Source organism: Monodon monoceros, unplaced genomic scaffold, assembly GCF_005190385.1.
Source record: "Monodon monoceros isolate NGI ecotype Baffin Bay Population unplaced genomic scaffold, NGI_Narwhal_1 Super_Scaffold_6, whole genome shotgun sequence".
NCBI lineage: Eukaryota > Metazoa > Chordata > Mammalia > Artiodactyla > Monodontidae > Monodon > Monodon monoceros.
Window position 1 is genome coordinate 3,558,165 of NW_021703783.1, and position 13,111 is coordinate 3,571,275.

At 54.1% G+C, this 13,111-nt stretch overlaps 1 protein-coding gene across 3 annotated transcripts in view; it reads left to right on the forward strand.

Moving 5' to 3' along the window:
- The window catches only part of PRMT8 (protein arginine methyltransferase 8), a 79,723-nt gene that overhangs the window by 40,382 nt on the left and 26,230 nt on the right, over positions 1-13,111 (forward strand). For all 3 annotated transcript variants that reach the window (XM_029205361.1, XM_029205362.1, XM_029205363.1), the window contains exons 3-4: positions 948-1,103; positions 3,219-3,282. In XM_029205361.1, the coding sequence (XP_029061194.1) occupies positions 948-1,103; positions 3,219-3,282 (220 nt within the window). The remainder of the gene's footprint in view (positions 1-947; positions 1,104-3,218; positions 3,283-13,111) is intronic.

Genomic DNA, 13,111 nt, shown 5'->3' on the forward strand with positions numbered 1-13,111 from the left:
TTTCTTGTTGCAGAGCATGGGCTCTAGCACGCGGGCTTCAGTAGTTGTGGTGAGTGGGCTCAGTAGTTGTGGCTTGCGGGCTCTAGAGCGTAGGCTCAGTAGTTGTGGCGCACGGGCCTAGTTGCTTCACAGCGTGTAGGATCTTCCCGGACCAGGGCTCGAACCCATGTCACCTGCATCGGCAGGCGGATTCTTAACCACTGTGCCATCAGGGAAGTCCCCTTCTGTGATGCTTTTAGTGACACTCTGAAGTGGACACTGCAGTCCCCTTAAGGGAGGCACAGAGAGGATAAGTAACCTGCCTGAAGCCACACAGCCAGGCAGCATCAGAGCCAGGATGCAGACCCAGGCTGTTGCCTCCCTCTTATCAACCTCTTGCACCTCCTCTCTGGCTGCCAGAACAGGCACTGCCAGCCCCGGCATTGAGGCTGACGTGGAGTGGGTGCCGTGTGTTTGGGAGCCCCTCGGGTTCACCACCCAGTGAGTGGCCCGCGTACCACAAAAAAAACAAAACAAAACAAAAAAAACCAGGCAAATAGAAAAAGTACACGCACACACACACACACACACAGCCTCCTTTAATAACCTGTTTCACGACAATTCTCTCACGATGGCAGAAAGTTCTGCTTCAGGTCTAACTTAAATCTCTCATGCTGTTTGTATTGCTCCTTTCTTTGGGTTTTTGTTAAGTTGGAGCTTTCCCAGGTCTGGACGGGAGTTTCTCCGCTAATGGCACAAGGCGCTCTTTCGCCTTGTAAGGGGCAGAGTTTTAGGACGTTGTGTGCACTGATGCGGGAAGCCCCGGCGCAGCTGTACTCTTCCGTGGCTCTGCTCATGACAGAACTGAGGTCCCTGAGGAATTTGTCGGGACAGCCCTGGGCCCATGACCTGACAGGTGTGCGCCCAGGTGCCCTGAATACATCAGCTCTACCTTTCCTTCCATACAGGAGATGCTGAAGGACGAGGTGCGGACGCTCACTTACCGGAATTCCATGTATCACAACAAGCACGTGTTCAAGGACAAGGTCGTACTGGACGTGGGGAGCGGCACTGGGATCCTCTCCATGTTTGCTGCCAAAGCAGGGGCCAAGAAGGTGTTTGGGGTGAGCATGCCACTCCCTCCACTGGCCTCTGCGGGGACGCTTCCTTGCTGGGGTCACACCCTCCAGGCGGAAGTCAGACATAGCTCTCAGGAGGTGGGCAAGCTCCCGGGCTCCCTGTCACCTGGGCATTGCTCCTGGCCTTGTCCCGGAATAGCTGACATTTGTGAAGGACTTTTGACTTTTCTGAAACCATTTTGGTGTCATCACTACCTTAGAGTCCTTAGCCCTACTGTGGGCTGTGGTGGCAGGGCAGGGTGGCTACACCTGTGAGCTGTGGTTGGAATCTCCACTATTCCACTCCCGAGAAGTGTGATCTGGACAATTCACTTCTCCTCTGTACCTCGGTTTCCCCCTCTATAAAATGGGCATAATTACAGTACCTTGCCCACGGGGTGACTGTGAGGAGTGAGTGATTTTAATACGTAAGCCAAGTGCTTAGAAAGGCACCTGTTGTAAGTCAAATGCTCAGCATTTATTAGTATAGTCGGGGCCCTAGGCGGTAACAAGACGGTCTTCTCTCTCTGTTCTTTAAAGGCAAGTTGGTAGATTTAATTCTGCTGTTCTGGCCGCTGTTGCCTCTCCAGCTAGAGGTGGTAGTGGTGGACCTTCTGGGAAGGCTCCCACAATGCAGCTGCACACAGCCTGAGGATGGGGGGCTGGGAGGCTCCGGAGCTGGGAAGAAACTGTAAAAGAAGAGCTCTGAGCTTCCGACTGACATTTGAAAAATGCAGTGGGTCTAGGGCTGGAAAATGGGAATTCATCTTGATCAAAATTCAAGGCACACTGCAGTCAATACACAGCACGTGCACAGGACAGCCCAGCGCAGAGGCTGGCGGGGAGCTTTCAGTGGGGCTTCGCTAGCTCGGTCATCCTGCAGCCTGTCCTGAGACACCCCCTGGCTCCCGGTTGACTAGAGCCCTCCAAGTCCCCGTGTCCCCCCATCAGTGCCTGTCCCTAAGCCCCTGGCAGGAACAGCATCCTCCTCCATGCCTGACCCGGAAGGTACCGGGGCCTTGGCTGGAGGGGGTCTCTGGGACCCCTGACCTGTCTCAAGACACCTCTGTTGTAGCCTTGACTGGGAAAGCTATGATGTACTCACCTGAGGTGCGTGTTGAGGGTACGGGTCCAGCCCGGACGCCCAAGGTCAAGTCCTTCACGGTACTGTCCCTCCCCACCGGCCAGCCTTCCTTCCTTCACAGGGCCTCCCCTCCAGGATGGGGGCTTCTGGCCAAGGGACCGACTCCCCTTCCAAGGCGCTCGCAGAGCCTCAGGGCAGGACGTACATCCCCTGTAACGCCCCACCCTCCCTCCCAGGGTGTCTCTGAGGCCCCAGCTCAGCTCCGGAATCGGACGGGAGCCCAGGGCTGAGCCAGGCTAGGCAGGGCTGCCCGTCCTTCTCTTCCAGGTGCGGGGCTCCAGCCATAGGTCTTGGCAGCTGTCCCTCTGTTTCCAGCAACCTGGCCTCCCCGCCTGTCCCAGGCCTCCTAACCCCAGGCTGGGGCTTGGTCTGCTGTTCCCACAAGGTCCTGCTCTCAGCCTATGATCAGCGAATTTCTCAAATACCTTGGCCCTTTGCTTAGGAGATTTGGGGAGCCTGGAAAGACTTCTAGAATCAAAAGAACCAATTCTTTCAAAGGTGGAGACTGCGGAAGGGATGAGAGTTAACAGGTGTCTGCCCGTGGGGTGGGGAAGGATCTTAACACGCCCTGAGGCCCTGATTTGCCATTTTCAGGTGGTCCTTCTTGTGGACCGTGCCGTTTAACCAGGGAGGGCTGGGGGTGGGAGGATGACCTCAGGGAGGCTCACAGCCACTCTGGGGGTCTCTGCCTCCCACCTCCTCTCCTGGGAGGGCAGTGACTGTGCCAGGAGAGTGAGGCCTGCCAGCCCCTCCCAGATCTCCCAGCTCAGAGACTGGGCCCTCCATGGTGGGGCAAAGGCAGACCAGCGGAAGAGCCCGTGAGTCGGGAGGGCCGCGGGTTAGGTTTTCATCTGCCACGAAGTAGCCGTGCAGCTGTGGGCAGGTCACTGCACCCCTCCAGACCTCTGCCCCTCCGTCTGTTACACTGGCCCTGGACATACGGTGATTCTTCCTCCTTTGCTCTGTGTCCTTTCTAGATTGAATGCTCCAGTATTTCTGACTATTCAGAGAAGATCATTAAGGCCAACCACTTGGACAACAGTAAGACTTACCTCTGCGTGCTTTCCCGTGGATGGAAGGGGGTGAGGGGACTTGTACTTTCTTGTCTGGGTGGCAGAGACTGACATAAGAGCGCTTGGCCTTGGAAACGTGGAGGCCAGCTGAGGCCCTGTTAGCAGGACTGTGCCCACGGGGCTCCGAGGGTCCCAATCCCGGCCAGGTCGGCCAAGGGCACGTCTGTCCCAGCGCAGCCTCCAGTGAGCCCAGCCTGAGGCTACATCCTTCATTTCCAAGCCCTCTGCCTGGCCCCCAGCTGTAGGCATCTGTTGAGTTTTGCAAAATGGCAGCCATTCCTCCACCTCTTCTCTCTCCACGAACCCTAGCCCCACCTCTCTTGACACCCACCTAGTGGCGTCCCCCCAGACCCCAGACTCTTCCTTTGGAGAGATGCAGTCCTCTCACGCCACAGCCCCTGCTGCCGCTGGGGCTGTCTTGGCAAGTAGGTTGCCCTCGGGAGCGGGACCTTCTTGCAGCTGGAGTCTGAGTATAAAGATATGTGCGTTCCCTTCCCTTCCTCTCCTCACTCCCTTCCCACGTGTTCGTGACATCCCCGGCCCCTCCCTCTGGGACCCATCCTGAACACACTCACCCCCGCAAGCGTCCCCGATCAGAAGAATTTCTGTATCTCCCATCAGTCAGCGGGATGAGATTTAGTCCCCAGGCCTTGTGCTGAGCGGGGCCACATCACTCATTTCCTAGTTTATAAACTAGGAAAACAAGGTTGGACTTTTTTCCTAAGGATGTTGAAGACTTTTTGAAGGATTTTAAGCAACGGAGGAGCATTCTCTATGGTGAATGGGCTGGGATAGGCTGTAGGCATCAGTGTGCAGGTAGAGGCTACTTCGTAGCCCCGGGGCCGGGGTGGGGGGAGGCGGTTAGGCCTCTTGTGTGGCCAGGGTGGCAGCCGTGGAGGTGGGAAAAAGTGACCTCTTGGGCGATGCTGGGAAATAGAGGCCAGAGGACCCGCTGACGGACTGCCTGGGGCCAGAGAAACAAGACAGGAGCAGGGCTGGCTTTTTGCCTTGAGTAAGAGTGGATGGTGGAATGTTGAGTGACAGGAGGGAGGAAGAAATCAAGGGTTCTCCTTGGCATGGGTTAGGTTTGTGATCCCCGGGGAGATGCAGGTGGACGTGTAGAGTGAGACTTGGATACGAATCTGGAGTTCCAGGGAGGGTCAGGCTCTGTGGTTGGGGGTCTTCAGCGTATAGATGTTATTTAAAGCCCCAGAGCAAGTTCCCTCAAGGATAATGTAGAGCTACAGGAGAGAAATGGGCCAAAGATGGAGCTCCAGCGCATTTCAACATTTGAAGGTCAAGCAGAGGAGAAGAGGCCACGAGAGGCAGAGAAGATACAGTCAGTGAGGTCAATGGACCTTCGGGAAAGAGGAGTAAAGGAGGAGGATGCCAACGGATCAAGTAAGATAAGAACAGAGACGTGACCGTTGAACGATTGTGACGATGGAGGATATTGGGGTTCTTAACAGATGCAGACTGGATGGAGGGTGGGGATGCAAGTCCAGGTAAAGTTGGTTAAGGAGAGACTGTGAAGGAAGGGCTGTAAATAACTCCTTTTGCTGTGATGGGGGAACAGAAAAACGGAACTGTAGCGACAGGGAGACGTGAGGCCAAGGAAGGGAGTTGGTTTTTAAGGATAGGAGATATGAAAACATGTGTACGATCCCACTGTCCTGTAGATAGACAGAAAAAAAATTGCAGATTTGGGAAAAAATAAATTCAGAAGCAAGGACTTTGAGAAGGTAAGAGGGGGTGGGATCCAGAGCACAGGTGGAGCAGTGGGTCTTCTTCTTGGAGAAGGGACAGCTTAGCCACGGTAACAGAGGGGACGTGGGGAGTGTGGGTCCGATGGAGGTGGGCTGCTGGAGGGAAGCCCCGATTTGTTGCTTCCATTTTCTCAAGGAAGAAAGAGGCCGTCGCTGGTGCGGGAGACGGGGAGGGGAGGGTGTGAGGGTTTTGGAGGGAGATGAGAAGTGATGGGACGGTCTTGCAGAGGGAGGGAGGGAGGGCTGGTGTGGGGGAGGGTCAGCGCCCGCTGGAGATGGGCAGACACAGACCTGCAGGGGCCCCCACCTCCCTGGTGTGCGTCTGTTCCCAACCACGTCCAGCAGCCCCAGTCGGAGCGGAGGGGAGGGCCAGCTGGATCTGGGCGCCGCTGGGGACACAGTGGAGGGAGGGAGGAGCCAGTGGTTGATCACAGTAATGGACCACGGAGTCTAAGCTGGGGGACGAGGGAACGAGGGAGTGAGGGGCGGTGGTGGGCAAGTGGAGGGGGCCGTGAAGAGTCCAGAAGTCCTTCCAGCCTGGGTAGGGGAAACGTGGCTCACATCCCCCCACCCCGCCCTCCGGCTTGGTGTCCAGTCTCGCTTGTTTCGGGGGAGCAAGGTGTCTCTGCACACTCGTTGGGAAAGTCCTTGACCTGGGCAGAAGGGACAGAGAGGGTTCCTCTCGACTTGCCTACGAACGATGGAGAAAGAAAACTGGCCAATTCTTTCTCTACAAGGGAGACGGAGCCTGGCGTCCTCGTGTTTTCATCTGACCTCCCTCCCCCAACTCTGAGAAATACGGCAAGTGTTTCTCCCCACTTGAGAGATGTGGAAACTGAGGTTAGGAGATGTGGGGCAGAGCCTCTGCTCTCGGCGGCCGTTCCTGTGCTCTTTCCCAAAGTGTGTTTAGTTTGACGAGGAAGCACCGGGAGTGCCTGCCGATCCTGAAAGTGAAAGTTCAAACCTCTTAGGAGGGGAGGGTGTGTGCAAGTACCTGTGGGATCAGATTCCTCTCCGAATTACTGAGTCTCAACCCTGGGGGCCCTCAGGAGCCTCCAAAGAATATTTGGACCCTCCCCTGCCTCTGCCCTTGTTTCACTGCACAGTGATTCCTGCCCTCGGGGGTCTGTCCACCCCCCTTGCCCTGTATCTGTCTCTCTCGCTTCCAGCTTTTGGGGTCTGGTGGGCCAGCCTCCCTGGCTCACCGCGGTCCTCTGCAGAGGGTGATGGCCCTGCAGCCACAGCAGAGTGGGGACGGGCGCCCAAATGGGAGGAATCCCTGGCCTTCGGGAGGGGAGGGGCAGCACCCTCAGAGGCCCCGCTGGCTCACAGCTCGAGGTCCCTCCTGCCCTCCCCTGCCTCCAACTCTTGTAATGTTTTTATTCCCCTTCCTTTTTCTCTTTCCTCCTTTTCCTCTTATTTCTTTAAACCTTCGGAATATCCCAGTTTACAGAAAAGGGGCAAATACAGCTGTTTTTTCCTCTGAGTCTTGGAGCAGGCTGTTGACACGATGCCCTGTCATCCCTGAGCGTGTTAGTGCGTGTTTCCTACAAACAAGGGCACTTCCTACGTAGCCACACGCAACCATCCAAATCGGGAGGCCAGCTTCCACCGCCGTCATGGTCTTGTGCTCAGGCTCCATCTGAGGTGGGCTTTTGATGCAATAGCATCCTTCTCGGCAAGAGGACTTGGTTCTGACCCGCCCACCGCACTTTGTTGTCCTGTCCTGGTTTCCTTCAAGCTGGAGCTGTCAGACTCCCATTAACCTTCGTGGCCTTGATGCTTGACAACCACAGGCCAGTGTTCTGTGGGATGTCACTCAGTTTGGAGACATGGGACACCTCCTCACGGCTGGATTCAGGTCACCCGTCCTGGAGGGATGCCTCGGATGCGATGCTACATCCTCACGACATCCTGGGTGGCGTCCCCGCAGTGTAGCTGTGTCCTGTTGCGACAGCGTCTGCCTGGATCCCTGGCCTGGGTTATGTCCGCCAGCCGTCTCCCCGTTCATTAGTGATGAGTAAGGTTTTCTGGGAGAGGTACTTTGAACGGTGGAAATACTTCCTTCCTCCCCGTTAATTGCCTGTCTTATTCAATCGGTCATCACTGTCGGTGTCAGTACTTAATCTGATGCTCAAATTCTCCCTGACTTGGTTCCTGGGGGCAACTTGGAGCTGCCTCTATGTCCTGTCCACGTAACCCCTTCACTTTGCGTGAGCTTCCTTATCTTGTGGGACAAATGTTCCAGGCTCATCTCGTACTTTCCACGTCTCTGTTCTAGAATCAGCCATTTCTCTGTGGAGTCTTGAATCCCCTCAGTGGACGATGGCTTTTAGAAATGAGGACATGGGGCTAGGTGTGCGCATTGATTTTAGGGTGTCGAGGCTCCCAGACTGTCTCCGTGGGAAAAATTTGCGTGTGTGCTCACACATGCTCACGTCTGTGGTGTCACGTATGTGGACACGCATTGACGTAATGCATGTTTCCGCATCTATGCACGTTGTCCAGGACCCCTTCATGTGATACCCCTGCTTCTAATTCAGCACCTCGGGGTTTCCTCTCATCTTTTCCCCCTCTCATCTTTCCCCCTTTCCTATGTGATCCCGTCCTCTGACAGTGAAACCTTGGCTGTCATCCTTCTTAATGTGTTTACATACTGGGTCAGCCCCCGTATGTAAACATTCGCCCACTGTCACCGCCTCCTGCCCACACACCTGCCACCCTGTGCTGGGCTCTGACCCCCATGCTGGGCAGCCCCCCCGTATGACCACTTCGTCTCTGGGCTCAGGCTCCAGTGGGTGCAGCCAGGCTGCCTCTGCACACAGCCCCCCCACCCCAGCCAGGTCCCTCCAAGGGGCCTCAGATACCCCCCGGCCTGTCGTGTGCTAGTGGCCTCTGGTTTGCTCAGCCCGCCTCATGACTCCCGGAGGGAATCATTCCCTGCTCTGTATTTTGATGGCTCACACTTGATCCTGTGCCAAGGAGGTGACGGCCCAGGAGGGACAAAGTGTTGTCCCAGGTGAATAGCCATCCCCGTGCCCCGTGCCTGTCCTACTCCTCACACGGTCCTGGGGGCCTTTTCAAGGCAAAGCCGCCTCTATTTCTTCTTCCCCGGGGGTAGCAACAGGTGGGTGGAGCTGGCGAGGCCCCCAGGGCGCTGTCCTCGGCCCTAGCTCGCTCTGCCTTGGCACGTGTACTAGAAAGAGGACAGCTTGGCTTCCATGGAAATGCTTTTGAAACACTGCAACAGCCAATTGTGTGGGTCTCGGGAGCGTAGGTGTAGAGACATAAATAACAACCCAGGACATAAAATACCTGCTACCCAGAATCAATCAATCTCCCTCCCTCTCCACCTCCGTACGGCTCCCGGGATGGGTTTGTTCCCAGGCAGACGCACACCTCCACGCAGCCACCTGCAGACGTGCAGCCTTCACGTGGCTCCTGCCACCGGAGGCCCACACACGTGCTCAGACTATCCTCTTGCACTTCAGCACCGACAGCTCCCGTTTCCTCTGCTTCCCTGCCCAGGGGACCAGTGGGCTGCCGGGATGCTTAGGGATGCCGATTCGTTTGTGAAAAGTGACAGAGGAGCTCAGGGACTGAGACAGTTCTCTTCTTCTGCCCTGGAGCGTCAATGCCATAGATGGAGAGGCCTGAGAAGAGCACGATGCACAGAGAGGCGGTAGGAAGGGCTTCGTCAGGTGGCTCCCCGTGGAGGAGACACCTCCATGCACAGCTTGCAGGGCTCCTGGGGGATTAGATATAATACACGTGAGGCGCCTCGTACCACAAGCATTAACTGTAGGTCCTTCTTACATAAAGGAAGGACCTTTATGTAGGAAGGACCTACAGTTCTGCACTTTGCTCGTTCCTGGCCACTCGCCCCAAGCCTCTTATAGACGATGCTTGAATCCTCCGTTCCTGTGACATCCCTCCATACTTGCAGCCGTCCAGTCCTGGGATGATTCCCCTGATGGGGACCCCACTACCAGCCGCCTGGGGCTGTGACTTTTCGAAGCACTTCCTTCCACTGAGGTGGAGCCTGCCTTCCTGCAGCCTGACCGATGCTCTGTGTCATCGCTTGGGGACCACAGAGAATGAGGGGGGCGCCCCTTCACCTGGCAGCCCTTCTCCCACAGATGCAGGCGGCACACCCCAAGTTCCCTCACACTTTGCTTTGGTCTCAGCCCCCTTCTCCTCTGCCATGCTTCAGTGTCCCTCTCACTCCGCCCAAGGACCCAGCCATACGGCTGGAGGGGCCCAGATGCCTCCCTGCTAACACTTCCAGCTTGCTTAGCAGCTGCGGGGAACGCCGTGCCACACTGAGCTGGCATCAGCCACGATCTGCAATCTACCCTCATGTGGCTGCCGAGCAGCAGCTCCTAACCTGTGTCCGGTCCGTGGACGTTTTGCATCCAGACTGAGAATCAACTTTACATTCACATCAAACCTCACGTTGTTAGATTTGGTCCTTCCTTACAAACTACTTGGACTCCCCAGAGCCTTACTCTTTGGGGGTCACTGTTCTCTGTGTGGTGTCATCTACACACTGATAGGAGCCCTGGGGGAGTGGGGCAGCTCCCATGGGCTGGTCCGGTTCAGCTCTGAATCGGCACCTTTGAATACAGTCGGGGAGCAGCTGTGAATCCACAGAATCATTGGTCAGCTTCCCCGCCACGAGGCTGCGGAGGGGCTGCCTTGTCAGACCCCTGTGGGAGGCTGGCACGGTGGTTAAGAGCTCTGGCCGGTTCACACTCAGCTCCGGCAGATCAGCTTGTGATCTTGGATACCTGACCTCCTCTGCCTCCGTTTCCGGCTCTGTGAAATGGGAATAACAGCGGTACGGACCACAGAGGGTCATTGTGAGCCGTACATAATTACCGTATGTAAAACCACGGCGTGCTGGGGCCCGTAGTTAAATTTTCAGTGAATTTGCAGAACGGCTGTGGGCATTTTGGTGGCAACACAACAGTGTACGATGTGCAGTTAGCAGCTAATAAATGTTAGCTATTGTTATGATTATTTCATTCATTAACTTGACTAATAGCCCTGTCCAAAGAAGGCAAGAGATTAATCAGATATAATTGTTTTTAATGAACCTGTACTAGTGGCTCCTGGCAATGGCTGCTTTCCTAACCGATCAGAAGCGGCCCATGAATAATCTCAGGACTGGGTTTTGTGCACCACTCCGGGGGGGGGGGGGGGGGGTTTGTCAGCCACCCTCTGGGCCCTGCTCCAGGTGCTGCGGAGTTGGCAGAGAACGGCACAGACAAGGTCTTTGCTCTCGTGATTCTTAACTGTCTCAGGGAGGGGACAGACAGAAAGCAAGCGGACACACAACATCACAATAGAATTACAAACAGTGATGGTCCCTTGGAAGGACAGGATGGAGTAGTTGAGAAAACTGGGGGTCTGCTTTGGATGGGGTGGTCGCCCAGGCATGCCGGACCCGACTCACACCACCCGGCGAGAGATTCTCTCCCGGCCCTGCTGCCGGTGCCATCACGGGTGAGCCGGAATTGGGTGCGGTGGGAGCGTTTACACTGCTGACAGCGGTGGGTAATCGGGTCGTGATTCTGTCCGCTCGCAGATGCAGGACAGGGGTCTCAGGGAGGTTGGTGACGTGCACCAGGCTGCACGACAGGCCTAGATTTGGGCTCCCCTTTTGACGTCCCAAACTCTGCTCCTCTTATTAGACAAATGGAACAATAAAACCAACCACACACGTTCCCGTGAAGATGATCGAGGTAACATAGGTGAAATCACTCTGCCAGCTGCTAGTCAAACGCTACTGGTGCTTTACTCTCAGAATTAGGACTAGTTTGAAGATCTTTTGTCTCTGAACTCCGTGCCCTCTTTTGAAAATTGCTTATTCATCCATCCGTTCACTCGGTAAGGATTTCAGTGAGCTGTCAAGCGCTCTGCTCCATCCTGGAACCAGGAAGCTGAAATAGACAATGGAGAGGAGGGGATCAGAGGCTGGAGGTGGGTCAGGCCCTCAGGAGGGGTGTGCAGCCGGCTCTGTGTCGCCCAAATAGGCGCGTGGGTCACGTGGCTTTGGGGCCACGGGGGCGGGGGGGGGTGGCATCGGGGCGGCTCCACGGCCCAGTAACCTGCTCTCCGTCTTCACGCTCACGACCCTCACGCCCACTCTTCTGTGGCACAGGGTCTGCTCTGCGAGCCAGGGAGGGGCCTGAATGGGGACACCATGAACTTCAGGCTCTGTGGGGTCAGCTGACTCTGGTGGACACAGTAGGGGCCCAAAGGAGATGGGTCTGGGCTGATTTTTTTTTTTTAAGTCAAACCAGGGACCAGGAATCAGAGTGACTACATTTCTGTAATAATCACTCAAGACAAAAAGAAAAAAGATCCCACTGAAAACAAGCCCCCAAAATATCTGGGTGTCTAATTTGAGAACTTGAAGTTACAGGGGAAAAATCTCCCAGGTTAGAGTTCATGGGTCCCCGTTGTACACGTACGTATGACAAATCCTTCTAAAACTGACCAGCCAGGGTCCTGTCACAGCTGGTTGGACAAAATTTCATCATCCTTATGGAATAGAAGCACAGCCCCAGAGGATGACCTCAGTGCCATCCTGAGAACTGACACAGTCTTAATGATGTGGGATCCAGATTGGGAGTGGGGTTCTGCAGCCCGTAGCTAATCAGAGCCTAAATATCAGAGGCCAAGATCCCCCTTGAAAAGGTTGCCATGGAGACGAGATGCCCGGGGCTGCATGTGCCCACATAGGCCTCAGAGACAACCCAATGCCCTCACTGGGTTGCCATCAACCCCACCACAAGAGGCAGCATTTTGCAGATTGGACACTTACATCGGGGAGTTTCAGTGGTTGCTAGTGGCGACTATGGAAAGCAGGAAGAATACCCCTGATGATTCAGGGGGGCGATTGTATTTGGGTCCATAGAGAAAATGTAACCTCTTTTTCAAAAATCAGGATTGAGGAACTGCTGCAATTTAGAGTCAGACTGGACGTGAAGGCACTGCTTCTTCATTGATGTCAGCCGTCTCCATTGGCAAACTTACAGAATGCCTTACACGTGCTCAATACATATTTGAAGACTCAAAGCATGTTGGAGCTGCAAAGTATCTGTGGGATTTCTAGGTTCAATCTCTCTCCTGTTTTACCCCGATAAGGAAATTGAGGAAAAGAGGGGAGGAACTATTTGGTGGAGGTTACTTGTCAGATGGAACGAGAATATAAGTTGTCTGCCTCCAGGACCCAAGCGTAAGGTTGTGAAGGTTGGGCACTGCACAAAAGCACCTGAACAAGGGGATGAAAGGGGTCTGGAATCCAGGCCACAGCTGGACTGAAGTGAGGTGTGCATTTTTCCTTTCACAAAGGGCCCATCTACTCAACAAGCCAAGTTGACGGGGGGTCATGCCTGTTCCCAGAAATATTTGGATGCAGAAGTGTGATAAGTGGACAGAGGTCCAGGCTGTTCAGCATTGTAGGGGGTTAACTGATTCCTTCTGCATTTGGTAGGCAGAAACTGTGATTTTTGCTGTTCTGTGATCCACTGCACCTATGATATATCTTCTATCTATCTATCTATCATCTATATCTATCTATCATCTGTATCTATCTGTCGTCTATATCTGTCTATCATCTATGTCTATCTATCTATCATCTATATCTATCTATCATCTATATCTATCGTCTATATCCATCTATCATCTATATCTATTGTCTATATATCTGTCTATCTATCATCTATATCTATCTATCGTCTATATCTATCTATCATCTATATCTATCTATCTATCATCTATATCTATTGTCTATATCTATCTATCATCTATATCTATCTATCTATCATCTATATCGTTTATATCTATCTATCATCTATCTACCATCTATATCTATCGTCTATATCTATCTATCTATCGTCTATATCTGTCTATCGTCTATATCTATCTATCTATCATCTATATCTACCTATTGTCTATATCTACCTATCTATCATCTATATCTATCTATCATCTATATCTATCTATCGTCTATATCTATCT